The 25,527-nt window shown below is 47.3% G+C and overlaps 1 protein-coding gene across 4 annotated transcripts in view; it reads right to left on the bottom strand.

Annotated features, from left to right (window-relative positions):
- Positions 1 to 2,787: 2,787 nt before the first annotated feature.
- The window catches only part of LOC138809105 (phospholipid-transporting ATPase ID), a 31,988-nt gene continuing 9,248 nt past the window's right edge, over positions 2,788 to 25,527 (bottom strand). For 3 of the 4 annotated variants that reach the window (XM_069995485.1, XM_069995486.1, XM_069995483.1), the window contains 19 exons: positions 24,932 to 25,090; positions 24,647 to 24,735; positions 21,748 to 21,944; positions 15,019 to 15,227; positions 13,623 to 13,666; positions 12,798 to 12,963; positions 12,463 to 12,651; positions 12,235 to 12,350; positions 10,552 to 10,716; positions 10,357 to 10,468; positions 10,111 to 10,216; positions 9,826 to 9,970; positions 9,224 to 9,407; positions 8,540 to 8,763; positions 7,635 to 7,718; positions 7,096 to 7,341; positions 6,819 to 6,957; positions 4,921 to 5,051; positions 2,788 to 4,718 (listed from right to left, as the gene is read on the bottom strand). In XM_069995485.1, coding sequence (XP_069851586.1) covers positions 4,440 to 4,718; positions 4,921 to 5,051; positions 6,819 to 6,957; positions 7,096 to 7,341; positions 7,635 to 7,718; positions 8,540 to 8,763; positions 9,224 to 9,407; positions 9,826 to 9,970; positions 10,111 to 10,216; positions 10,357 to 10,468; positions 10,552 to 10,716; positions 12,235 to 12,350; positions 12,463 to 12,651; positions 12,798 to 12,963; positions 13,623 to 13,666; positions 15,019 to 15,227; positions 21,748 to 21,944; positions 24,647 to 24,735; positions 24,932 to 25,090 — 2,984 coding nt within the window. In that variant the 3' untranslated portion in view covers positions 2,788 to 4,439. The remainder of the gene's footprint in view (positions 4,719 to 4,920; positions 5,052 to 6,818; positions 6,958 to 7,095; positions 7,342 to 7,634; positions 7,719 to 8,539; positions 8,764 to 9,223; positions 9,408 to 9,825; positions 9,971 to 10,110; positions 10,217 to 10,356; positions 10,469 to 10,551; positions 10,717 to 12,234; positions 12,351 to 12,462; positions 12,652 to 12,797; positions 12,964 to 13,622; positions 13,667 to 15,018; positions 15,228 to 21,747; positions 21,945 to 24,646; positions 24,736 to 24,931; positions 25,091 to 25,527) is intronic. The other variant, XM_069995484.1, reaches the window with a different exon arrangement.

Consider the following 25,527-nt stretch of genomic DNA (forward strand, 5'->3'; position numbering starts at 1 on the left):
ATGACTCAGGAGGAATGTTTACCCAAAGAGGAAAGAAACCATGTCCGGAAGTAGCAATGACAGTAAACATGATGCTGGCCCTGCTGGATCCGATGGCTCCAGCTAAGAACATTCTCTATGGCAGACTATTCCAGGTCTGTCCTCTAAAACCTGTCAGGCCTGGAGTTGATGGCTCACACCTGTAATCCTAGCTACTCAGGAGGCTGAGATCTGAGGATCATAGTTTGAAGCCAGCCTGGGCAGGATAGTCTGTGATTCTCTAATTTAAAAACACCAAAAAACGAAAACAAAAACCGAAGTAGAGCTGTGGCTCAAATGGTAGTGCTAACCTTGTGCACAAAAGCTCAGCCGCAGAGGCTGGGAATGTGGCTTAGTGTAGTATTTGCCCAGCATACATGAAAGCCTGGGTTCAATTCCTCAGTGCCACATAAACATAAAAAAAAAAAAGTGGCACTGTGGTTCAAGTAGTAGAGGACTAGCCTTGAGCAAAAGCTCAGGGACAGTGCCCAAGCCCTGATTTCAAGCCCTAGGACTGGAAGAGAAAAAAAAAGTAGCGTGCGCGTGCACACGCACACACACACGTACACACACACCTTTATTATTGGGAGTGGGAGGCAGTGTAAGGGTAGGAGGTACAGGCAGGGCTAGAGGCCTATCATGGGAAGAGGGGGCATCAGTTTGTCTGGGTGAAGGCTGGCAAGAACAACGAAGCTGGAGCCTGACCAACTTCATGGCATTAAGGACTATTTCTCTATTCCAGAAGGTGCAAGAACCAAGGTTCCATGTTATTTGTTGCCTGAGGCACAGGGTTTGGACAGATTCTGGGGAAGGGGTGACGTGGCTGGGCAGGCTTTGGAGGCAGGAAGTCTGTTCCTGGGGACAGTCGCCTTCTTGGGATTTCTCCTGAAGAAAAAAACAACTGATCTTATCCTCTGGCCTTCCCCAAGCTTAGCATCTACTTGAAACCCTGTATTTCTGAGGGAAAAAAAAGGGGGGGGGAGAGGTTTACCCCATGCCAGAACAGATTGGTGGGGAATGAGTAAGAAATCAGCCTGGGATAGGTTGCTTTTACTGCTATTGGCCACCAGCAGTTGTGCTTCTTCTACTGTCCATCAGCACACCCTGGTCCTAGCTCTCCTGAGACCCTCTTCTCTGGAGAAAAGTGCACTTGATCTACTATGACCTTCTTCAGTGTCCACAGGAAGCTGTGGAGCTAGGAGGCTGGTTGGTGTCACCAGAAAGGAAGTGGTACAAGGGGTACCACTCAGTCCTGTAATCCTATCTACTCAGGAGGATGAGCTTTGAAGACCAAGGTTTGAAGCCTGCCCACCAAGGAAAATCCATTGAAACTCTTATCTCCAAATAACCACAAAAAGAAGGGAGAAGAAGCAGGTGCAGATGGCTTATGCCTGTAATCCTAGCTACTCAGGAGGCTGAGATCTGAGGATCAAGGTGCAAAACCAGCCCAGGCAAGAAAGTCCATGAGGTCTTGTTTGTAAACATTTGGGTAAATGCCCAAAAGTGGGATTGCTGGGTCATAGGGGAGTTCTATGTGAAGTCTTTTGAGGAACCTCCATACTGCTTTCCAAAGTGGTTGAACAAGTATATGTATGAGTCAAGCGGAAAAGGTCAGATAATGTGATGTCAGGAAAATGAACCTTTAGATATGTATTTTAATGTTTTTTTCTTTCATGAATGTTTCTAACGCATTTATAAGATTATCTCTTTGTTGCTTTGTATGTCCCTCCCCCACAGTATAACCCCTGCTTTCACTATATTTGATGTCAGTATAACTTGTGGAGGAGATGGGGAAAAACCAGTTGTTTAAGGATACAGGTGGACCTGTTGCAACAATGAGAAGTACAAGTTGTCATGTCCAAAATGAGCTTTACAACGTCGGTGGGGGGGAGAAAGCAGAAAGATTGGGATTGGGGGGGAGGGGGGAGGCTGGGAAGGGATGTGAAGGGTAAACCAAAGGAGGAGGCTGCAATGCATGGTAAGAAATGTACGCATTATCCTGCCCATGTAATTGTAACCCCTCTGTACATTATGTTCACAAATAAAATTAAATTAAAAAAAAAAAAAAAGAAAGTCCATGAGACTCTTATCTCCAATAAACCACCAGAAAACTGGAAGTGGCCCTATGGCTCAAGTGGTAGAGCGTTTGTCTTGAGTTGAAGAGCTGAGGGACAGCATCCAGGCCCAGAGTTCAAGCCCCATAGCCAAAAAAAAAAAAAAAAAAAAAAAAAAAAAGGCATAAATGGAGCTCAGCTCAAGTGGTAGAGTGCCATCCTTGAGGACAAAAAGCCCAACAAGAGAGTACAAGAGTCTGAGTTCAATCCCCAGTACTAACAACAAGAGGAAAAAAAAGAGGGGGGAAAAAAAAGGAGGGAGGGAGGGAGGGAAGGAAGGAGGGAGAGAGGGGGGAAAGGAGGAAGGGAGGGAGGAAGGAAGGAAGGAAGGAAGGAAGGAAGGAAGGAATTGAAGAAAAACACCCTAAAACACTTGTTTGTTTTTTCCTTCACATTTCCACCCTCCCCAGTGTGAGAAGGCCTGTGTTTGGAAGAACAACCAGTTCAAAGTCGTAAGTACCAGAAATCAGCATGGCCACAGCATGCACGGCCTGGCAGATGGGGGGCAGGCATACCAACAGAGGAGGTGCTGACCCTCCAGACCCCTTTCCTCCATCTTATCCAGGTCCATCCACGCAATTCCATCGTGAGCCAGTTTCTGTCTGCCTCTAACATTAGTCTTGGTTAAACATCAGAAAAGAGACATTTTACATACTTCTCAGAAATTGGAATTTTATAAAAAGGCATTTTTCTTTTATGTCCATAAAATGATATAATTTTTGCAAGTATAGAAATGTGTCATAAATTATACAGAATGTTCCTTAATTACAGCTCAATGCAACTTGGTACTTTCCTCCCTCCCTAAAAAATGAGAGAGAACCAAAAAAATAATATATATAACTGTATATATATATATATTTATATTTATATAATATAGACAAACCAAATATGAAAAAAAATCATTTCCTCTTTGGTATAAAAATCAGACTCTCACCTTGAGAGACACACAAACATACATGATATTGGGTTTGTAAACTGTGTGGCCAAAAGGGATTTCCCTGTCAATACCTCCCATCCCCCACTCCACACCTACCCCACTGCAGCCTGGCTCCAGTGCCCACTCTTCTCTTACTCCCCAAATACCAAAGAAGCGGAAAGGATTCTCCCCAAGGATAATTAGGTAGCAACTAACTTGAGAAGTGCCTGACTGCGGGGACAGACAGCAGTGTGGATGATGGAGAGACAGGACACGCTGAGCCCAAGCTCCAATGGAGCCCTGCTCAGACCAAACTGGGCACGGGCGGGTCTTGCCCTCTTCCTATCACCTCTGCCCAGGGGCTGGGCCTGGGGGTGGAGGGGAGGGACAGGGCCCCCTGCTCACTGGGAGTGAGTGTCCCCTTCAGTCCCACCTCAGGATCCTGGGGTAGGGATGTAAGAAAGTACCAGATGAGGAGGGGGAAGGAAGTGGGGAGGAAGTCTGCTAATGAACTTAGTACTAAAATGAAAGAAAACAACTTATTTTTTTCCTTAGGTAAAACTAAACTTCACACTCAGCTTTAGCTCACTGAGAATGATGGGGACACTTTTCCAGGCTCCAGCCAATACCAGCAGAGCTTAAGGAGTCCAAGAATTGCTATGTGTGCCTTGGGGAAGGGCCGCACTCTACTCTCAAGGTGAGGAAGGCATCAAGACATTTTTTTTTTCCTCGCAACTCCTCTGGCTGACAGTCCCTCCCCCTCTGGTCAGTCCCAAGGGGGGCACTAGTGGCTGGAGGGCAAGCAGCTCCCAAACCACTCCAGCAGGAAGGGGCAGCCCACTATGTGCTCTCCTCTACCCAGGAGAGTTAAGACACCAATCACAACATAAAAGTCACATAATGCCTCCTCTACTTGCCAAATAAAAAATAAGAAGACAAAACCAAACTGGACACAAACACAAATCAAGGAGACGTACACACGATGAGGGGGGCTCAGAGGCCCCAGCAGGTCTCTGGCTTCCCGGCATGATACATTCTTTCAGAATTCAGGAACAGGGGCACTAGATCCCCTCTGAGGAACAAGAGTAAAAAAATATAGAGATTTATCATCTCCCTGTGGGCTACTGGGCAGGGCAGGGCAGGGGCAGACTCAATCTCAGTTTTTTTGGTTTTGGTTCCACATCTGATCCCCCACTGGGGCTACTGCCTGCTACCTGAGCCTCTGCTCGACCCCTGAGGCCCTTTCCCCCCTTTCCCCAGGCTGGTGAGACCAGCGAGAAGAGTCTACCAGGGAGATAAGAGGCAAGGAATGAGGACCAGCAGTTCCCTTGGTGACCTGCCAGGGCCTTGTCTGCTCTGGTCATGGGCACAAGGTGTCCTGGTCCACGTCTTCACCCTTTGAGGGGCTTCTCAGCCCCACCGCTGGGGCTGCTGGCACTGTCACTTTTCTTCCTTCGTAGGCTCTCAATCCAGCTGCTGCTGGAGCGGGTGGTGAAGCTGGACAGAGCCAGGGAGCTGAGTCGCATGTTCTTGCCCGACATGATAAGCTCCCCAAAGCCCTCCTGGTGGGAGAAGGCATAGCCGGAGCGCCGGGAGCCAGTGCGGCCTACCCTCCGCATGCAGCGGTGCTGTGCTTTCTGCTTCTTCCTCACCAGCTGGGTGTAGCGAACCTTGGGGAGGGGGGGGGGGTCCTCTGTCAGCAGGGCAGTGTCAAACATCACCCTGATCACCAGGGCAGGCAGCTCCCAATGCACAGCATGCACCCTGAGCATTTGTAACAAAGCCCAGAAACAAGTGCACAGTGTTCAAGCCAGAGAGGCTTGTCAGACACACTGTCTCTGTCCTCAAGAAAGAAACAGCCAAGCTTCTTACCGTGTCAGAGAGATCTGGCTTCAAGTTGAGCCTGAGGAACCGAAAGGCAACCACAGGCATGATGCAGACCACAGTGGTGAGCACGATGGTGAGCCACACAGTGGGCTGGGCCAGGGTGTTCTGGGCATTCCCTGGGGGGCAACAGAAGTCAGTGGTCTCAGCAGTCATGAAGTGACAGGAGGCTAGCCTCTGAATTCCTCGTCCCTACTTCTGGCAATCCCACCTCCCCAGCCTCAAAGTCTGTCATTTCTGCCTTCCTTATTTTCTCTGCCCACTTCTTCCTCAAATGTTTATCTCCCTAGCCCCAAACTCTCCCCCACCCATCTTAGTTGACAGCAAAAGCCCTGGGACAGTGCCCAAGCCCTGAGTTCAAGTCCCAGGACTGGCAAAAAAGCATATATGAGGTCCTGGGTTCAACCTCCAAACCCAAATCAAGAAGAAAAAAAAAATAGAATTCCAAGTTCTTTTTTTTTTTTTTTTTTTGGGTCCGGTCGTGGGGCCTGAACTCTGGGCCTGGGCACTGTCCCTCAGCTCTTCATCTCAAGGCTAGCGCTCTACCACTATGAGCCACAGCGCCACTTCCGGCTTTTTTCTTTTTGCTTATGTGGTGCTGAGGAATCGAACCCAGGGCCTCGAGCATGCAAGGCAAGCGCTCTACCACTGAGCCACCTTCCCAGCCCTAGAATTCCAAGTTCTTAACCTGATCTATATAGGCTTAGATGATCTAGGTAAATTCTCATCCTCTGTTGTCCCTCCCCTTCTCCCAGCTTCTGGTACAGAAGCTTCCCTGAAAGCCTTGGCCTAAGGCCTTGTATTGCTGTTTCCTCTTGTGGATTATTCTTCCCCAGAGAACTTTGCTGACTACTACCATCGCCTGGTTTCCTACTATGATTTGAAGTCAGTAGAAAACAAAGCAGAGTAGTAGAGAGGGTCTAAGAGTGGCAAGCATGGGCCTGCTAGGCACATGCGCTACTAATGAGCCATGCCTCTAGCCCTGCTTTCTTTTTGTTGATTATTTTTATTGTTTTTTTTTTTTTTTTTTTTTGTCGGCCGTGGGGCTTGAACTCTGGGCCTGGGCACTGTCCCTCAGCTCTTCAGCTCAAAGCGAGCACTCTACCACTTGAGCTACAGCGCCACTTCCGGTTTTCTGGTGGTTTATTGGAGATAGGAGTCTCACGGTCTCTCCTGCCTGGGCTGGCTTTGAACCGCGATCCTCAGATCTCAGCCTCCTGAGTAGCTAGGATTACAGGCGTGAGCCACCAGTGCCCGGCTGTTGATTATTTTTAAGATAAGGTTTCATTTCTAGCCTGAGAACATGACTAAGCCTCAGTCCTCCTATTTTAGGCTTCCCTTTGTAGCTGAGTGCATGTTACTACATCTAGCTTCCCTCTATTGAAATGGAATCTCACCGACTTTTCTAGCCTCAAACTATGATGCTTCCAATCTCAGGATCTTAAGAGCCACCAATATCTGGTTCATGATTTTATTTATTTTTTACTTATTGTGCTTATCCTGAGGCTGAAACTCAGGGCCTGGGCACTGTCCTTTAGCTTTTTTGCTCAAGGTTAAATGCTCTACCACTTGAACCATAGCTCCACTTCTGGCTTCTGGGTGGTTAATTGGAGATAAAAGTCTCATGCTTGCTCTGACGGACTATCCATGGCCACACCACTGGCAGTGTCTTGATGACTGTGAAGCCTGGCAGCCCTGACCTCCCAAGGCCTGGCAGGGCCATTCATCACTTTCATAGATGTGGAAGTTCTTTGGGGGCAGGGTCTGATTCAGTTATACCTTGACATCCCCACAACACCTTGTAGAGTGCCTGGCACATATTGATAAATGCTTGTGATGTGCACACTGGCGGACTACCATACTAGCTCTAGAACACAGGGACTTACCCACAAACCGAAACTGGTTTGGAAACATGTCAAAGAGCCCATTGCTGTGCATGGCAAAGAGGATGGCAAAATAAACAGCAAGGCTGCCCCAGATGAAGAAGTGGTTGATGGCAGTCCAATAGCCTGTATCCAGCCCAATCTGCAAAAGTAATTGTCACCAATAAAAGCACCCCAGAGAAACCATGCCTCTCTTCCAGCAAGACCTTCCAACAGGGAGCCCTAGAGATAAAAGGCTTCCTCTTTCCAGAGGAAAAGGCAGCTTCTGGCAGCCTCATACCTGCACACTGACCACAATAACCAGTGATGTAGCCACAGTGACTGCAAAAGACTGGTAGTCGGCCAGCTGGGTGCCATCGTCCCGTGTGGCCTCAGCAAATACTCCATACGGGATGAAGAACATGAGCACAGAGGTGTAGATGCCCTGGGCAATGCAGATGAAGAACTCCCGTTTGTTGAAAAGGAGGTTCAGCTGGCCTGGCTCATATAGCTTAGGGTACTCCATGCTCCGCTGCTCTGGAACATCCTGTGTAGAGACCAGTGACAAAAGAGGCCTTAGGGACTGCTCCTCTTTCCCAAAGTCTTTAACAGTGAGAACCAACCTCAAGTCAGCTTCTCCTAGTCAATCTGTACTATGTTACCTCAGGAGTTATGAATTCTGGAGCTGACATGAAGAGCTTCCCTATCCCCTCCTCTAAATGAACTGCTTTCATGATGACCATGGACACTGGGCACAAGTGCTATGCACCCACTACATCAGTCTGACAGTTTTTCAGCAATGTTCTCCCCTTCCTGCTTGGTCATGCAACTCCCCCATACCTGATCAAAGACTCCCATAGCCAGGACCGGGAGGGAGGTATACACAATGTTATAAAGAGTGATGAAATACTGGTCATACACAGTCTAGAAGAAACAGAAGGCAAGGAAGGAATGAACACCATAAATGAAGTCACAGGGAGAACACAGATATAACATGTAAGAAATTTGGATTTTTTCTTTCTGGTCCTGAAAATTGTTTTTTTTTTTTTTTTTTTGGGGGTCCAGTCGTGGGGCCTGAACTCTGGGCCTGGGCGCTGTCCCTCAGCTCTCCAGCTCAAGGCTAGCACTCTACCACTTGAGCCACAGCACCACTTCTGGCTTTTTTCTTATGTGGTGCTGAGGAATCGAACCCAGGGCCTCGAGCATGCAAGGCAAGTGCTCTACCACTGAGCCACCTTCCCAGCCCCTCTTTTTTTTTTTTTGTAGTTGGTATTGAGGTTTGAACTCATGGCCTTATGCTCAGCCAATCTTCTGACACTTGAGCCACATCTCCAGCTCTAATTTTTCCTGGTGATTTTAGAAACAATCTCATAGACTTTTTTGCACAGGCTGAGTTTGAACTTTGATCCTCCCAGTTTTAGCCTCTTGCATAGTTAGAATTAAGACACATAAGCCACTGATACCCAGCATTTTGGTTTGTTTTTGAGACAAGGTCTTCTATGTATCCTGGCTGAAGTGGAACTCAGGATGGACTCGATGATCCTCCTGCTGCTTCAGCCTACCCAAAAGCTGGAGTTACATACTTACACCACCACACTGGCAAAGAATTTTCATGAGTTCCCTCTCTATTATCAATAAACAGCTAAAAATATATATTATATACACCAAACTAAAGAACTGGGCAGTGAACAGGTGATACAACTCTGCCCTTAAAGAGCTTACAAAGATACAAGAACACTTGCTACCTGGGCCGAGAAGCCGCAGAAGAAGCCAAACCAAAAGTGGACCATGGTAAAAGCGAAGTTCTTATAGAAGAAATAGCAGAGGAACTTGCACATGCGCAGGTAGGACCAGCGACCATGTACCAGCAGGAGGCGCTGCAGGAACTTGAACTGAGAGAAGGAGTAATCCGAGGCCAGGACAGCCTGGATCCCTTCCTGGCCGCTGATACCCACACCAATGTGAGCTGCTGCAGAGACAAGAGATGATAAGAAGGTGAAGATGGCCCACACATTTCAGATTCTCCTCCCCACTCCTCTTCCCCAGATCCAGAGACCCCAGTGGCAGTGCTACTGCTCCTGCTCCACCTACACACCTGCCAATGTACACTCACTTTACTTTTTTTTTTCTTTATTGAGATTAAGTGATTACATAAATTTCACAGTATTGTGGGACAGTGATACTTAGCCAAAGTCACAAACAGATGTTTAACCTTCCCAAGGTGCATTGTCATTATCATGGCCTATAAAGCTTATGAACTCTACAAACTTCAACACTACAACTACTTCTTCCAAATCGGGTGATGTGTACATTTCTTTCCTTTTGCTTAGTGTCAACTGTTTCCTCTCTCTCACATTCCCTCCTTCCCATCGCTGTCCTTCAGTTGCTAAGTTCACTTTCATCAATGTCCAGTTCAGGTACACACTCACTTTTGATCATGCTGACATCATTTGCCCCGTCCCCAATGGCAAGGGTCACAGCCTTTTTATACTTCTTAACCAGTTCCACCACCTGTGCCTTCTGCAAGGGGGTCACCCGACAGCAGATGACGGCTTTGCAGGCACACGCTGTCTCTAGAAACTCCACCTCCATGTCTGCTTCCAGTGCATGGGCCTAGAACACAGAGACATGGGAGTCTCAGCACCTTTGTTCTCTTGAGGATGACAGCCCTCTCAGCAGTCAGGCAAGTTGAGAGTGAGACAAGACATAAAGCCATTCTGATGCCGGGCGTTGGTGGCTCAACCCTGTAATCCTAGCTACTCAGGAGGCTAAGATATGAGGATCATGGTTCAAAGCCAGCCTGGGCAGGAAACTCCGTGAGACTCTTATCTCAATAAATCACCAGAAAACTGGAAGTGGTGTTGGGCTCAAGTGGTACAGTGCTAGCCTTGAGCTGAAGAGCTCAGGGATAGCGCTCAGGCCCAGAGTTCAAGCCCCACAACCACCACCACCAACAGAAGAAGAAATTCAGAGAGAAATTCACACTGTGGAGGGGAAGGAAGCTGCCCACGTTAAGCATGGTGGCCCTTACCAGGCTGTGACCATTGATGACCAGGGCATACTCCCCAGCAACAGCCTCCAGGACAGAAGTGAGCTTGGAAGAAGAAAGCTTCTCCTGATATGTGAAACCATTGCCTACAGTGCGAGATGAGTCTACCATTTTCTCCCGGGCTTTCCTGTGAAGGGGAATGAAAGTATGGGGGTCCCAAAAACAGTAGCAAGAAGTTGAGAAGGAAACCTTGGCAGGGTCCAAAAACCTCTGCTCAGGCTGTGGGTACAGCAGGCAGCTTCTTCCTCCCTGGGGCCTCTCATTTACCTGAGTTCTTCTCGCACCTCCAGCACAGTGTGGCCTGTGACTACGAACACCTCTGTCATGTCATCTGTTAACATCTTGCAGGAGTAGCCAATGTTCACAGCTGTCTCTACCAAGAGAGAACGCAGGAGCTACGGGCAGGTATCCGACAAGGTCAGTATACTCTCCCGCCTGATGGCATGGCTCCACACAAGAGTCTGACACGACCACTGCACACATGCCATTTCCTCTGCCCTGCTGGACTCTCACCTTGTTTGTCTCCAGTTAACACCCAAATCTTGATGTTAGCTAGTGTCAGAAGCGCGATGGTCTCTGGAACCCCCTGCTGAAGCTTGTCCTCAATGGCTGTTGCACCCAGCAGCTGAAAACACCACAAAGACTCATGGAACGAGAGTGGCAGGCACTGGCCCTCCTTGCCCACCCTCAGCCTACTGTAGCCCTCACCATCATGTCATTCTCAACCTCCTCATAGATGCTAGCCAGTCTGTCTTCCCGGCTGTCCTGGGCGAGGCTGGCTTGTAGCCGTCTCTCAGCCCATTCCTCATAGTATTCTTCATCCAGATCCTTGTAGGCCAGCACCAGGGTCCTCAGTCCTTCACCTGCATATTCCTGGGGACAGAGCAGTAAAAGTCACACCTAAGAAAGTCTAGAGAGCTAATAATGTATAGCATGAGGACCACAATTGAAAGTTGCTTAAAAGCTGGGTGCTGGTGGCTCATACCTGTAACCCTAGCTATTCAAGAGGCTGAGATCTAAGGATCACGGTTTAAAGCCAGCCTGGGCAGAAAAGTCCAAGAGACTCTTATCCCCACTTAACTACCAGAAAACTAGAAGTGGCGCTGTGGCTCAAGTTGTAGAGCACTTGCCTTGAGCTGAAGAGCTGAGGGATAGCACCTAGGCCCAGAGTTCAAGCCCTATGACGCACCAAAAAAAAGAAAAAAAAAAGTTGCTTTAAAAAAAAGGAGGGGGGAGTGTAGTTGTGGAAATGGGAAGGAAGTGATGGTAGGGGAAAAACAAAGGAGGAGGCAACAATGCTTGAGAAAAAAAATGTACTCATTACCTTGCTCATGTAACTGTAACCCCTCTGTACAATATTTTCACAATAAAAATTAAAAAAAAAAAAAAGCAGGGTACAGTGGCTCATGCCTGTAATCCTAAGTACTCAGGAGGCTGAGACCTGAGGATTGCAGTTTGAAGCCAGCCAGGGCAGGAAAGTCCATGAGACTCTTATCTATACTAAACTACCAAAAAAGCAAGAAGTAGTAGGGTGCTAGCCTTGAGCAAAAAGAAGCTCAGGGACAGTATCCAGACCATGAGTTCAAGCCTTAAGATCGCTGGAAAGGCCAAACACCAGTGGTTCATGTCTCTAATCCTAGCTACTCAGGAAGCTGGTTTCTGAGGATACTGGTTTGATGCCAGCAAAGCAGACAAACTGAAGAGACTCTTATATCCAATTAACCAGCAAAGAGCCAGAAATAAAAGTGTAGCTTAAGTATCTGAACACCAGCCTTGAGTGAAAACGCTAAGCAAAAGCATGAGGCTGAGTTCAAGTCTCATTACTAGCATGCACAGACACACACACACACACACACACACACACACACACACACACACACACACACACAAAGTTGCTGAAAAATTTAAGTGTTCTTACCACAGAAAATGCGACTATGAGATGGTGATGTGTTAATTCACTTCAATAGAGTAACCACTACTATATATATATATATAGATAGATACATAGATATATCAAAACATCATATTATATAACGTAAATATATTCAGTAATACACAACACATCCCCCCAAAATCATGCCCTGCTAAGTACCAGTGATTCACCCCTATTAGCTACTCAGGAGTCTGAGATCTGAGGATCACAGTTTGAAGCCAGCCTCCACAGGAAAGTCTGTGAGTTCCTTTATCTCCAATTAACTACCAAATAACCAGAAGTAGAGCAGTGGTTCAGGAATAGAGCACTAGCACACAGGCACTAGATTCTAGGTTCAAGCCCCAGGACTAGCACTGGCACACAAGCACACATATGCACACACAAACCAAACCCTATCTTTACTCCCAATATTACAAGCCACAAAAACACTAGGCAGGCCCTCCTTTTCTCACACCTACATTCAGGTGGTCAGTAGTGCTGTTGAGTAGCTCCTGGGTGGAGGGATGGAGTCGGTCAAGTAAGATAGTGTCAGCGCCTTTGCAGTAGAGTCGGATCTTCCCCTCTGGATTCCGCACTACAATGGGGCAGGGGAAGAAAGTGCAGAACAATTCAGGCAGGCAGATTCCCAGCTAAACCCATCAACAAGAGTTCTCCAGCATAGCTTACCCCTGCAGGCCTAGCCTTACCTATAACTGACATGCGCTTGCGGATATTGTTGAAGTCCAGGATGGCCAGTAGCTGATAGGTGATGGCTGTGCCCATCTCATGGACGGTGATGGTTTTGGGAGTACGAGAGCGGAACACAAAGCCAAAATTCCTGGCTGCAGTGACCAGGGCCCCCTCATCTGGGGACTGGGCTTTGTAGTACAACTCTCCTGGGGGAAAAGAATACATACAGTGTAAGTGGCCACATTTCCAGCCATGCACTTCACCCAGGAGGCCCCAACCCAGCAGCATTGCTGAGCAGACTCAAGAGCACAAATTAGGCTGAGGCTGAGTTCAAACTAGCTCTTCAGCTCACCTTCATTCTTTTCTTCTGACATGACAGTATGACAAAGGGAAAGAAGGCGGAAGAACTCATGTGTGTGTGGGTCTCCCATCTTGACAGCCTCCAAGAGATTTGGGTCCCAAAATAAGAACTTCTTGTCAGCCAGAGGATTAAAAGAGAAGTCAACGGGTTCAGGCCTCTGGAATGGGTAAGAAGGCTCTTAGGAAAGGTTAGATCATCAGGCTACATACTAAGAAAGTAGCTATCCCTGCCCTCCTACCACTCAGTGTAGGCTATTCCTGCCCAAGAGTCTGACCAATGTGGGCCTCAAAATCCCATATTCTTTTACTTTTCTTTTGGAGACAGGGTCCTGTTACGTAGTTCAGGGAGGTCTGGAACTGGCTATCTAGCCCAGGCTATCCTCTGTCAGAAGTGCTAGGATTACAAGTATGTGCTATCATGCCCAGCAAAATTTCCAGTTTATTTTGAGTCCTGATCCTAGAAACTTGAACTCAGGGCCTGGGTACTATCCCTTTTTCAGTCAAGGCCAGCATTCTATCACTTCAGCCACATCTCCACTTCCTGCTTTTTGGTGGTTAATTGGAGATAGAGTCTCACAGATTTTCTGCCCAGGTTGGGCAGATCCTCAGATCTCAGCCTTTGGAATAGCTAGAATTACAGGTATGAGCCACTGGCACCTTGCAAAAATTCCCACGTCTGTTCTTCCTTAAAATATCCATCTTTCTAGGCAGCTTCCATTTCCTCCCCAGGTAACATCACCTATTTAGATCAACTGTTACTGATCAGACACCCTATGTTTGACTGGCACATGGAATAAATATGAACTCTAGATCTTACCTTTCCTAATTCAGCTTTGTGTCCCAAGACATCAAACACATCACCTACACACAGATAAGAAAGAAGGAGAAGCAACATCAGAGTTGGACATCTCTAGAATGGTAAGGAAAGCCTCTAACATATATACCCTCCAGGTATTTGGAACCCCCAGCCCTGTCAAGTAGACATCACCTACACTCACAGACCCCTAGATCCCAGAACCCAGGACCCTAGCCACCAAAAAGCCAGGTTACCATTGCTCCCGACAGCCACCCCCACCACTTCTCAGCAGCTCTCCCTCAGGGAAGCCCCGATCCTTCACCTCCCTACCAGGGCTCCCAGCCCTCCTTTGAGCCTAGCCATAAATGTAGCCTCACACAGTGGCCATGAGGTCCAGGTTAGTGCAAAAAGCAGTTACCAGGGGACTCACACCGGCACAAAGGCCAGCTCACACACTGTGCCCCAAGCCACCCCCACAGCTCAGCCACAGGCCACTACAACAGAGCCACACTGGCAAGACCATGGTCACATTACAGACTCACAAAGGCCCTGAGCAGCAACAAGGGGAGAGTCTAGCACTCCATGGGGCAGCCAAGGATGCCCCGAGGCCAGCGTCTTGGGGTTCACTTCAAACAGCCAAGGAGTTCCCTGGTGCTGGAGCTGAGACCAGGGCAAGAGCAAGAGGGAAGATGAGGGGAGGACAAAAGAAGGACTCTGAGTACTGCTTTCAGGCCCAGGATACTCAATAGACACTTTCAAGGACCCTCAGACCTAAGTAGGAAAGCTGGACATGGTGGTGCACACCTATAATGCCAGCATTTGGCAGGCTGAGGCAAGATTGTAAGTTTGTGGCTAACCTGGGCTACAGAGTAAAGCCTGTCTCAAAAGACAGGAAAAAAAAAAGCCGGCACTGGTGGCTCATGCCTGTTATCCTAGCTACTCAAGAGGTTGAGATCTGAGGATAATAGGTTCAAAGCCAGCCCAGGCAGGAAAGTCCTTGAGGCTCTTATCTCCAATTAACCACCAAAAAGCCACAAGTGGAGCTGTGGCTCAAGTGGTAGTGTTAGCCTTGAGCTAAAAAGATCAGGGCTAATGCCCAGAGCCCTGAGGTTCCAAGCCCCAGGACAGGCACACGCACGCACACGCAACACACACACACATACACACACACACATACACACACACGCACACGCACACACACACACACACACACACACACACACACACACACGAAAAAAAACAACTAAGTGAGCAAGGCTGGAGTTCAAGACCCAGTACTAACACCAAAAAAGAAAAAAAAAACAAAAACAAAAAACAAAAAACACTTGGGAAAAAATTGTCAAGACAACTGTGGTAGCCCCAGCTCCACTGTCCTTCCAGCAGATGGGAGCCCCAGTCCCCCGTGACACTGCCGTACCGTAGCTGCGGCCATTGATGGAGCATTTGTTGAAGACCATGATGTTCTGGGTGAGGGTGCCCGTCTTGTCAGAGAAGATGTACTCCACCTGGCCCAGCTCCTCATTGAGCGTGGTGGTGCGGGCCTCAGCGGGTGTCCGCTTCTTCATGCAGAACATTTTCTTGTCCCAGTTGATGAAGTAGCTGTGACCCAGCCGGATGACTTCCACACTACACAGAACAGGAGGGAAGGCTTAGGATAGGAAGGGAGGAGGGGCCCCACCCACCTAGGCCTTGGCTGCAGGCCCTCCACCTGGGGAGAAACAAAAATGGAGAAGACACCTGGGCACAGGAACCTGGGTGGGTACGAGCAAGGAGAGCCTGTGGGTAGAGCCGGCTGTGGACAGCGAGCAAATGAACTCCCGACCCAACCCTCCTGACACTCTCTCCAGACAAAAAGGTGCACAGGGCCTGGGCAGGCAGGACAGACGGCACGGGCTGAGAGGAAAGGGACTGCAGACAAGGCACTCAACCAGCTCTTACCTCAGGACTAAATACAGAAACCATGCAGAGAAAAACAAGAGAAAGTGCAAAGTAGGAGGAGAGAGAGAAAAAAAAGAGAGAGAAATAATGAGGGTACTGTGCACACCACAACAACACAGATGCCACCTCAAAGGAGCTGTGCTGGAGGAGAAAATCAAGAAGGCTTGGCAGCCCACTCTCCTCACTGCCAACTCAGGCAGCACACTCTCTTTTCCCTCTGGGCTGCAGCTCCACAACCCTGACTGTAGCAAAGTGGCAATGCTGACTCCAGAAGGGAGAGGCGCCTCAGAAAGTCACAAAGAAATGGTGCTTTCTGCCTCTCCCGTCTTCTTTGCTAATCATCCCTTTTGGAATATGGACTGTTAGTGTTCCTAGAAAGGGCTCTGTGTTTTGGTCCAAAACAGCTAAGCAATTGGGCCACATCTGGTAACTTGTTTCTGATGGAGCTGAGGCCCCTGCGAGAATCCTACTATGAGGCAAAATATGCCATAGCTGGAAATGTCATCATAGCCTTTCCCACACAACTTATCAACCCTTCTCCCAACCTCCTCCACATACACACACTGTAACCTGATGAGGCAGAAAGATAACTTTCTTAGGCAGTTACCAAGACTTCCAGTGAACTTAGATATAAAATAAGAACAGCAAGCCGGGCGCTGGTGGCTCACGCCTGTAATCCTAGCTACTCAGGAGGCTGAGATCTGAGGATCGCGGTTCAAAGCCAGCCCGGGCAGGAAAGAGAGACCATGAGACTCCTATCTCCAATAAACCACCAGAAAACTGGAAGTGGCGCTGTAGCTCAAGTGGTAGAGCGCTCACCTTGAGCTGAAGAGCTGAGGGACAACGCCCAGGCCCAGAGTTCAAGCCCCACAACCGACAAAAAAAAAAAAAAATAAGAACAGCAAATAAAAAAAGAACAGCAAAACCCCAAACTGGGAAAAGAAAATTAAGCTGTGAGGAAAAGGTAAATAACATAGAACCAGTTACAATATTGCTATCATCCAATGTTTGTAATTATTTTTCTTCAAACATCCATAAAGCACTTCCTGAAGAATGTAACAGACTGAACAGGTGTGTTGGGTAGTCCTATAATTCTGACTACGCAGGAGGTGAAGATCAGAAAGATCATGGGCTGAGGTCAGCCTAGACAAAAGTTACCAAGACCCCATCTCAATTAACAAGACAGCTCTGGTGGTTTACATCTGCCATCCCCACTACATGGGAGATCATAGGTAAAGAAAATCTAGGTCGGGGTGCAAGGAATATGCTTAGTGGTAGAGTGCTTGCCTAGCATGCATGAAGCCCTGGGTTCGATTTCTCAGTTCCACATAAACAGAAAAGGCCACGAGAGTGCTAGCCTTAAGCAAAAGCAGCTCAGGAATAGTGCTCAGGCCCAGAGTTCAAGCCACAGGAAAGGCAAAAAAAAGAAAAAGAAAAAGAAAATGAAGGTCCTGGATGGCTATGGACAAAATAATGCAAGAGGGCTGGGAAGGTGGCTCAGTGGTAGAGTGCTTGCCTCTCATGCATGAGGCCCTGGGTTCTATTCCTCAGCACCACATACACAGAAAAAACCATAAGTGGATGCTGTGGCTCAAAGGGTAGAGTGCTAGCCTTGGGCTGAAGAGCTCAGGGATAGTGCCCAGGCCCAGAGTTGAAGCTCCACGACTGACAAAAAAATAAAATAATAATAATGCAAGACCCATGAAAAGTAACTAAAGCAAAGCAAAATAAAGTTCAAACAAGATACCAATGTCTCATGCCTACAATCCTAGCTAGTCAGAAAGCTGAGATCTAATGTTCAAAGCTAGCCTAGGCAAACTGTGAAACTCTTTTTTTTTTGCTAGTTGTGGGGGCTGAGCTCTGGGCCTGGGCACTGTCCCTCAGCTCTTCAGTTCAAGGCTAGTACCCTACCACTTGAGCCACAGCACCACTGCTGGCTTTTTTCTGCTTATGTAGTACTGAGGAATCGAACCCAGGGCCTCATGCATGCGAGGCAAGCACTCTACCACTGAGCCAACTTCCCAGGCCCAACCATGAAACTCTTATCTCCAATTAACCACCAAAAAGCTAGAAGTAGAAGTATGCCTCAAATGAAATGGTGCCAGCCTTAAGTGAAAGAGCTAAGAGAAAGTACCCAGGCCCTGAATTCAAGCCTCAGAACCAGTACAAAGGAATAACAGGGTTGAGGGCATGGTTTAAGTGGTAGGGCACTTGCCTAAAGCTAAGTTAAAAATCCCAGTACCCCCTATAAAAAAAGAAAAAAAACACAGGCTGAGCCACACATGGTGATATACATCTGTAATCCCAGCACTTGGGAGACTGAAGAACACTGAACGGTCAAGGATAGCCTGGGCCACAGTGAGACTTTGTTTTAAAATAGAACAAAAAAAGTCAGGCTTTCTTATCTCACATGCAAGGCACTAAGTAGGAAAGAAAGTTTCTTTCTTTTACATTCTTCCTTCTTCTCTCTCCTCCTTCTCCTCCCTTCATCCTAATTGGTGTCTTTACTGTTAACACTTTCTGTACTTAAAACATCCTAATGATGTCCTGTTGTTCCTGTTTATGCTATAATATATACCACTGCCAGTCAACACTTCCTCAATTTGTCCTTAACCTTTTTTTTTTTTTCTGGCCAGTGCCAGGGCTTGAACTCAGGGCCTGGGCACTAGCCCTAAGCTTCTTCTTACTCAAAGCTAGTAATCTACCACTTGAATCACAGTGCCACTTCCAGCCTTTTTTTTTTTTTTTTTTGGGTCATGGGGCTTGAACTCTGGGCCTGGGCGCTGTCCTCGGGCTCTCCAGCTCAAGGCGAGCATTCTACTGCCACTTCCAGTTTTCTAGTGGTTTATTGGAGATAGTCTCAGGACTTTCCTGCCCGGGTTGGCTTCGAACCAAGATCCTCAGATCTCAGCCTCCTGAGTAGCTAGGATTACAGGCATGAGCCATGGGCGCCCGGCTTTAGCCTTTTCGTTTATGTGGTAATGAGGAATCAAACCCAGGGCTTCATGCATGCTAGACAAGCACTCTGCCACTAAGGCACATTCCCAGTTCCTGTCCTTAGCACCTTTAATGGGTGTGTGTGAGGAGGGAGGAGGAGGGGGTACTTGGGCTCAAACTTAAAAGCCTTGATATCTTACCTGGCTTTTTTGCTCAAGGCTGGAGTTCTACTGATTTGAGCCACAACTCCACTTCTGACTTTTTGTTGGAGATAGAGTCTCACTGATGTCTCTTCCCTAAGCTGGCTTTGAACGTGGATGCTCAGATCTCAGTCTTGAGTAGCTAGGATTACAGGCATGAACCAACCACATCTGTCTTTTCTTACATTTCTATTTTTATTTTTATTTTTGTTGGTGGTGGGGCTTGAACTCTGAGTCTGGGCACTGTTCCTCAGCAATTCAGCTCAAGGCTAGTGCTCTATCACTTGAGGCCACAGTGCCACTTCTGGTTTTCTTGTTAGTTGGAGATAAAGTATCTCATGGACTTTCCTGCCTGGGCTGGCTTTGAATTATGATCCTCAGATTCAGCCTCCTGAGTAGCTAGGATTACAGGCATGACCAATTGATGCCAGGTCTGGTCTTACTTTTTTTTTTTACCAGTCATGGGGCCTGAACTCTGGGCCTGGGCGCTGTCCCTCAGCTCTTCAGCTCAAAGCGAGTGCTCTACCGCTTGAACCACAGCGCCACTTCCGGCTTTTTCTGCTTATGTGATGCTGAGGAATCGAACCCAGGGCCTCATGCATGCAAGGCAAGCGCTCTACCACTGAGCCACCTTCCCAGTCCCTGGTCTCACATTTTTAAAGAATACATCCTTAAGATTTCTTTTTGGTTCAGGAGCCTAGTACTGAGTTGTGAACTTAGGGCCTTCTGTTCTCATCAGGCTTTTTCAAACTCAAGTAGCACTCAACCACCTGAGCTACTACTCCACATCCAGCTTTTTAGTTAACTGGAGATAAGAGTTTCTGGGATTTGTCTGCCTTGGTTGGCTTTGAGCCAGAATCCTCAGATCTCAGTCTCCTAAGTAGCTAGGATTATATGTGTGAGCCACTGGCACCTAGATAATTCTTTAATTTTTTTAAAACCTTTCATAGATTACCAAGCCCCATGCCCATAGATTCAAGGCCTTCCACAATAATGAACAAGCTTCCATTTCCAGATTGCTCTGCCACAGCTCCAGTAATGGTCCAAGCACCTGTGGAACTGGCTCTTACCTAGGCATTCCCAGACGGCCACTTCCTTGCCTTTGTTCCCAATTCAACTTTTACCCACCCCAGTACAACTGCAACCTTTTCTCAATTGTTGTTCCTGATTAACTGCATGGGACCAATGCTCTTCCAGCCCCTATGTGCTTGGTGCCTCTGGTATAGAGTATCAGGATGATACTGCTCTTAGTAGAGGCTACTTGACACATCTAAGTGCTCCTGTTTTCCACAGAAAAGTCTAAGTGGAATGACTTTTTTATGTACATGTGCTGGTATCAGGATTTAACCTCAAAACCTCATCTTTTTTCTTTTTTTCTGTCAGTCATAGGGCTTGAACTCTGTGCTGTCCCTCAGCTCTTCAGCTCAAGGGCAAGCGCTCTACCACTTGAGCCACAGTGCTACTTCCAAGACCTCACACTCTCACTAGGCTTTTTCCACTCACAATTAGCACTCTATCACTTGAGCCAAGCCTTCAGTGCAGTTTTTTTTTTCTTTCCTTTTTTTTTTTTTTGTCAGTGATGGAGTTTGAACTCTGAGCCTGGGTGTTGTCCCTGAGCTCTTCAGCTCAAGGCTAGCACTCTACCACTAAAACCACAGCACCACTTCCAGTTTTCTGGTGGTTAGTTGAAGGTAAGAGTCTCACAGACTTTCCTTCCTGGGCTGGCTTTGAACCTCAATCCTCAGCTCTCTTGAGTAACTAGGATTACAGGCTTGAGACTCTGGTGCCCAATCTCTTTGCGTGCACACGTGCGTGCGTGTGCGTGTGCATGTGTGTGTGCTGGTCCTGGGGTTTGAACTCGGGGCCTATGTACTACAACGAGCTTTTTGTATTCGAGACTAGTACTCTATTACTAGAGCCACAGCTCTACCTCCAGCTTTTTTTATTTATTTATTTTTTGGTAGTTAATTAGAGATAAGAGTTTCATACTTTCCTGCCCAAAATGCCTTTGAACTGTAATCCTCAGATCTCAGCCTCCTGAGTAGCTAAGATTACAGGTGGGAAGCACCTGCACCTGACCAGTACAGCTGTTTTTCGGCTAGAGAGCCATTAAGATTTGTCTACCCTGTGGGCTGGGAAGGTGGCTCAGTGGTAGAGCACTTGCCTTGCATGCATGAGGCAAAAAGAAAAAGCCGGAAGTGGCGCTGTGGCTCAAGTGGTACAGTGCTAGCCTTGAGCTGAAGAGCTGAGAGACAGCGCCTAGGCCCAGAGTTCAAGTCCCACGACCGGACCCAAAAAAAAAAAAAAAAAAGATTTGTCTACCCAGACTGCTTTTGAACTGTGATCCTCAGATCTCAGTCTCCTTAGTAGCTAGGATGACAGAACTAAGCCATAGACACCTAGCTTGTAGAATGACTTCTAAAGCACTTATACCCATTTTGTTTTCTTTTGTCTTTTCTTTTCTGTTCTTTTCTTTTTTTTCATTTTTGCCAACCCTGAGGTTTGAGCTTCTTCTGCTCAAGGTTGGAGCTCTCCCACTTGAGCCACAGGGACAGTTCCAGCTTTTTCTTAGTAGTTTACTGGAGATGAGAGACTCACGGACTTTCCTGCCTGGGCTGGCTTTGAACCGTGATTCTCAGATCTCAGCCTTCAGAGTAGCTAAAATTACAGGAGTGAGCCGGCCCCATTTTGCCTTATAGGCCCCATTTTCAGGGGCACCTGGCCCCATTTTGCCTTATAGGCCCCATTTTATTTTATAGATTTTTCTTCTTCTACTAGACTTCCGCTCCTAATAGGAAGGAGAACCACTGATTTGTGTACATGTTATAGGACCTACTACACTACTTTGCACAGAACAGGTATGCAATAAATGTGCTAAGTAAATCAACATAGCTTTTGTTCTAATACAGTCCGAAGTACCAGTCCACAGTAGCAACAAAGTCTGCTTTACACAAACACAAAGACAGATAGCATAAAGTTCACAGTACAACAAGACTCCACATTCCTTCTCAAGGATTTCATCTTCACAGAAATGTTTGCTAAGGAGACCCCCAGGCAGAGAGAGCACATACCTGACATATAGTGAAATGGGCACGACGGTGTTGAGGATGATGATGTAGGACCAGAAGGAGAGGAAGCCAGAGAAAAAGGCACTGTCCACTGCCTCATCCCAGGGCAGGTAGACCTGGAAGCGCATCCCAACCTCATGTTCCCAGATGGCATTGCCAATGGCCAGGATCACCCCCATACAGACCAGGAATCCAAAAATCTGGGGAAGAATAAGAAGTAGAGGCTAGATAGAGGAAGCCTTCAAAACCAAACTCATCACTGAAGGAAAGCACTAGTGGTATTGGGAATCTTTAAAAGATCAGGCATCTGTGAACTTGGTAGAGCAAACTTGCTCTACTAGGAAGTGATCAGAACTGGCGACAGCTTCTCTTCATGTGTTAATGATTCTCGCTAAACATTTTCTCATCTGTGTAATGAGAAATCTGGAAGAGTTCTATGTCTCTCAATCTGGAATCCTCAACAGTCTACAAGGGCAAGATCTATTTCCCGCACATCAGAAAACCTTGCCCATTTACCTAAGTTAAGCTTCCAGGGGGCTGGGAAGGTGGCTCAGTGGTAGAGCGCTTGCCTTGCATGCATGAGGCCCTGGGTTTGATTCCTCAGCACCACATAAGCAAAAAGAAAACAAGCCGGAAGTGGCGCTGTGGCTCAAGTGGTAGAGTGCTAGCCTTGAGCTGAAGAGCTGAGGGACAGTGCTCAGGCCCAGAGTTCAGGCCCCATGACTGGACCCAAAAAAAACAAACAAAAAAAGCTTCCAGAAGCCAATAAAAATAAGCCATCATACTGTAATGTCTTTATTCAGTTGTTTTTGTTTTTTTTTTGGGGGGGGGGGGAGGGGTTGGTTCTGGGGCTTGAACTTAGGGCCTGGGCACTGTCCCTGAGCAATTTTGCTCAAGGTTTATGTTCTACTACTTTGAGCCACAGCTCCACTTCTGGTTTTCTGGTGATTAATCGGAGATGAGTTTCACGGACTTTCCTGCCCAGACTGGCTTCAAATTGCAATCATCAGATCTCAGCCTCCTGAGTAGCTAGGATTACAGGCCTGAGTCACCATCACCCAGAATCAGAGTGCCATTGAGTGACAGCTCCACTTCTGGCTTTTGAGTAGTAAATTGGAGGTAAGAATTTCACAGGGGCTTTTTGCCCAGGTTGACTTTGTACCACAGGTTGACTTCATACCACAATCCTCAAATCTCAGCCTCTTGAGTAGCTCAGATTACAGGCGTGAGCCACCAGTGCCTCGCCAGATTGCTAACTGTATTTCCATAAATACAGATTTCTTGATTAGTCAGAAAAAAAAAAAAAAAGCTTGGGCCAGGCATGGTGGCACTTGCCGTAATCCCAAAATTTAAGAGGCTAAGACAGGAGGAGCTCAAGCTCCAGGCCAGCTGCAGTGTCTATGGGACAAGACTCTCCTGCAAAACAAAGAAAAGAGGGGTTGGGAAGGTGGCTCGGTGGTAGAGCGCTTGCCTTGCATGCCTGAGGCCCTGGGTTCGATTCCTCAGCACCACATTAGCAAAAAGAAAAAAGCCAGAAGTGGCGCTGTGGCTCAAGTGGTAGAACGCTAACCTTGAGCTGAAGAACAGCACCTAGGCCCAGAGTTCATGCCCCATGACTGGACCCAAAAAAAAAAAGAAAAAAAGAAAAGAAAAAGAAGATAACTAAGACCATTGTCTAGGTTCAGACATCTATTCTAAAGTTGCCTTTAAGCCAGGCACCAGTGGCTCACGCCTATAATCCTAGCTACTCATAAGGATGATAGATCTGAGGATCATGGTTCAAAGCCAGCCTACCCTAGGCAGAAAAGTCTGTGAGACTCTTACCTCCAATTAACCACCAGAGAGGGCTGGGAATGTGGCTTAGTGGTAGAGTATTTACCTAGCATGCATGAAGCCCTGGGTTCATTCCTCAATATCACGTAAGTAGAAAAAGCAGGAAGTGGTAGACTGGCTCAAGTGGTTAAGTGCTAGCCTTGAGCAGTGCCCAGGCCCCGAGTTCAAGCCCCAGGACTGGTTAAAAAGAAAATCAAAATTAACACTGCAAATTGGAAGTGGCTCTGTGGCCCAAAGTGGTAAGAGTGCTAGTCTTGAGCAAAAAGAGCTCAGAGGCCCCAAGTTCAAGCCTCACGTCCAACAAAAAAACAGTAAAATTTAAAGTAAATAAAGTTGCCTTTGCTGTAGAGACTTCAACCAGCAGGGTGCCCAATAACCACAAGGGGGCTGGGTGAGCCTTTACAAGACAGACCTAACTTCTATTGCTCCCTCAGGCTGGGTTTCTGCAAACACTTTAAAGCCAGGGTGGAAACTGCCTCAGCAATGGCTGGCCCCAGTCTTAGTAAACTGGCACGTAGATGGGGCAAGCAGTAGGCAGGAGGGGCACAGGAAGGGGAAAGAAAGTCTAACAAGGAGCTCCAATTTCTAGTCAAACAAAAGAAGGATTGAGGAATTGCCAAAAATGTAAACAGAAACTTTCCCTTTGGGAACCTTCATCCTTGGAAGCTGGGGGTAAAAGACCCTGCTAACTATCTTCCACATGGAAATTTTTCTTTGAATTCCCTCTCCATCTCTATGAAGGCCTCCTTGTCCCTGGCAAAGGCAAACAGAAGGTCACGTGATGTACTAAGTCATCATCTTAACGGGAACCTGCAGAAAGGATGATTTGTTTCAGTTTTCTTTGAGTTGTTGATTTACACACATTCATAAGGTGTGTGTGTGTATGTGTGTGTGTGCGTGTGTTAAATAACATCTTCTAGGTCTATAAGGAGCCTGAAATAAATGCTGCTTTTGAGTAGCCAGTAGTTTAAAAGCCAAACCTGAAGTCTGATTATTGAGCAGGAAAGAGCAATGGGAGCAAAGGGAATCACTGAGGGAAGGGGTAGGGGAAAAGACATGGGAAACTTACCCAGAGCACCAGTGTATTCATCAGGCGATCAATACTTGTCCTCTTGAACTTTGTCCTGCCACTGTTCTGCATCAGCTTGGTGTCAGGACCTAGAAAAGATTGGGAAGTCAAATACCAAATCTGCCTAGTACCTTCTGCTCTCATCTCATACTGCAGGAAAGCAGGGTAGAATGGAGACAGTAGGCGGACAAGAGGCTGCATTCCAAGCTGAAGATTTTTTACCTCACCTAGTCTATCAGCCCAAACTTCTATTATCCTTCTTTCACTGGATGCTTAGCAGCTCACCTGCAAAGATGACTAGCCCGAAGCACCACTCGGTGTTTCGCAGCACACAGCCCCGCAGCAGCATGTTCTGGTTACTCAGGGGAAATTTGTTGTCTTTCCAGTAGAGGGTTCCACTGAATTTGTCCAGCTTGTTGTTGGGCGGTTCACAGATTACTTCACCTGAATGGGAGATGGTCTCAAAATCTAATCAACAGCTTAATGGTTGACATAAGACAATAAAACATAAGTAGCAGCTCAAGAAAGTGGGCAAAAATAGGAAGTAGGGCCGAGCGCTGGTGGCTCACACCTGTAATCCTAGCTACTAAGGAGGCTGAAATCTTAGGATCATGGTTCAAAGCCAGCCTGGGAGGAAAGTCCGTGAGACTCTTATCTCCAATAAACCACTCAAAAACTGGAAATGGCACTGAGGCTCAAATGGTAGAGCACTTTGCCTTGAGCTGAAGAGCACAGGGACAGCGCCCAAGCCCAGAGTTCCAGCCCCAGCCCAGAGTTCCAGCCCCACGACTGAACAAAAAAACAAAAAAGAAGTAGGATAACTATTCAGTTAAAGGATCAGGCAGAGCTGGGTGCCGGTGGCTCACACCTGTAATCCTAGC

Source organism: Dipodomys merriami, unplaced genomic scaffold (assembly GCF_024711535.1).
Source record: "Dipodomys merriami isolate MVZ:Mamm:240054 unplaced genomic scaffold, mDipMer1.0.p SCAF_485, whole genome shotgun sequence".
Taxonomy (NCBI): domain Eukaryota; kingdom Metazoa; phylum Chordata; class Mammalia; order Rodentia; family Heteromyidae; genus Dipodomys; species Dipodomys merriami.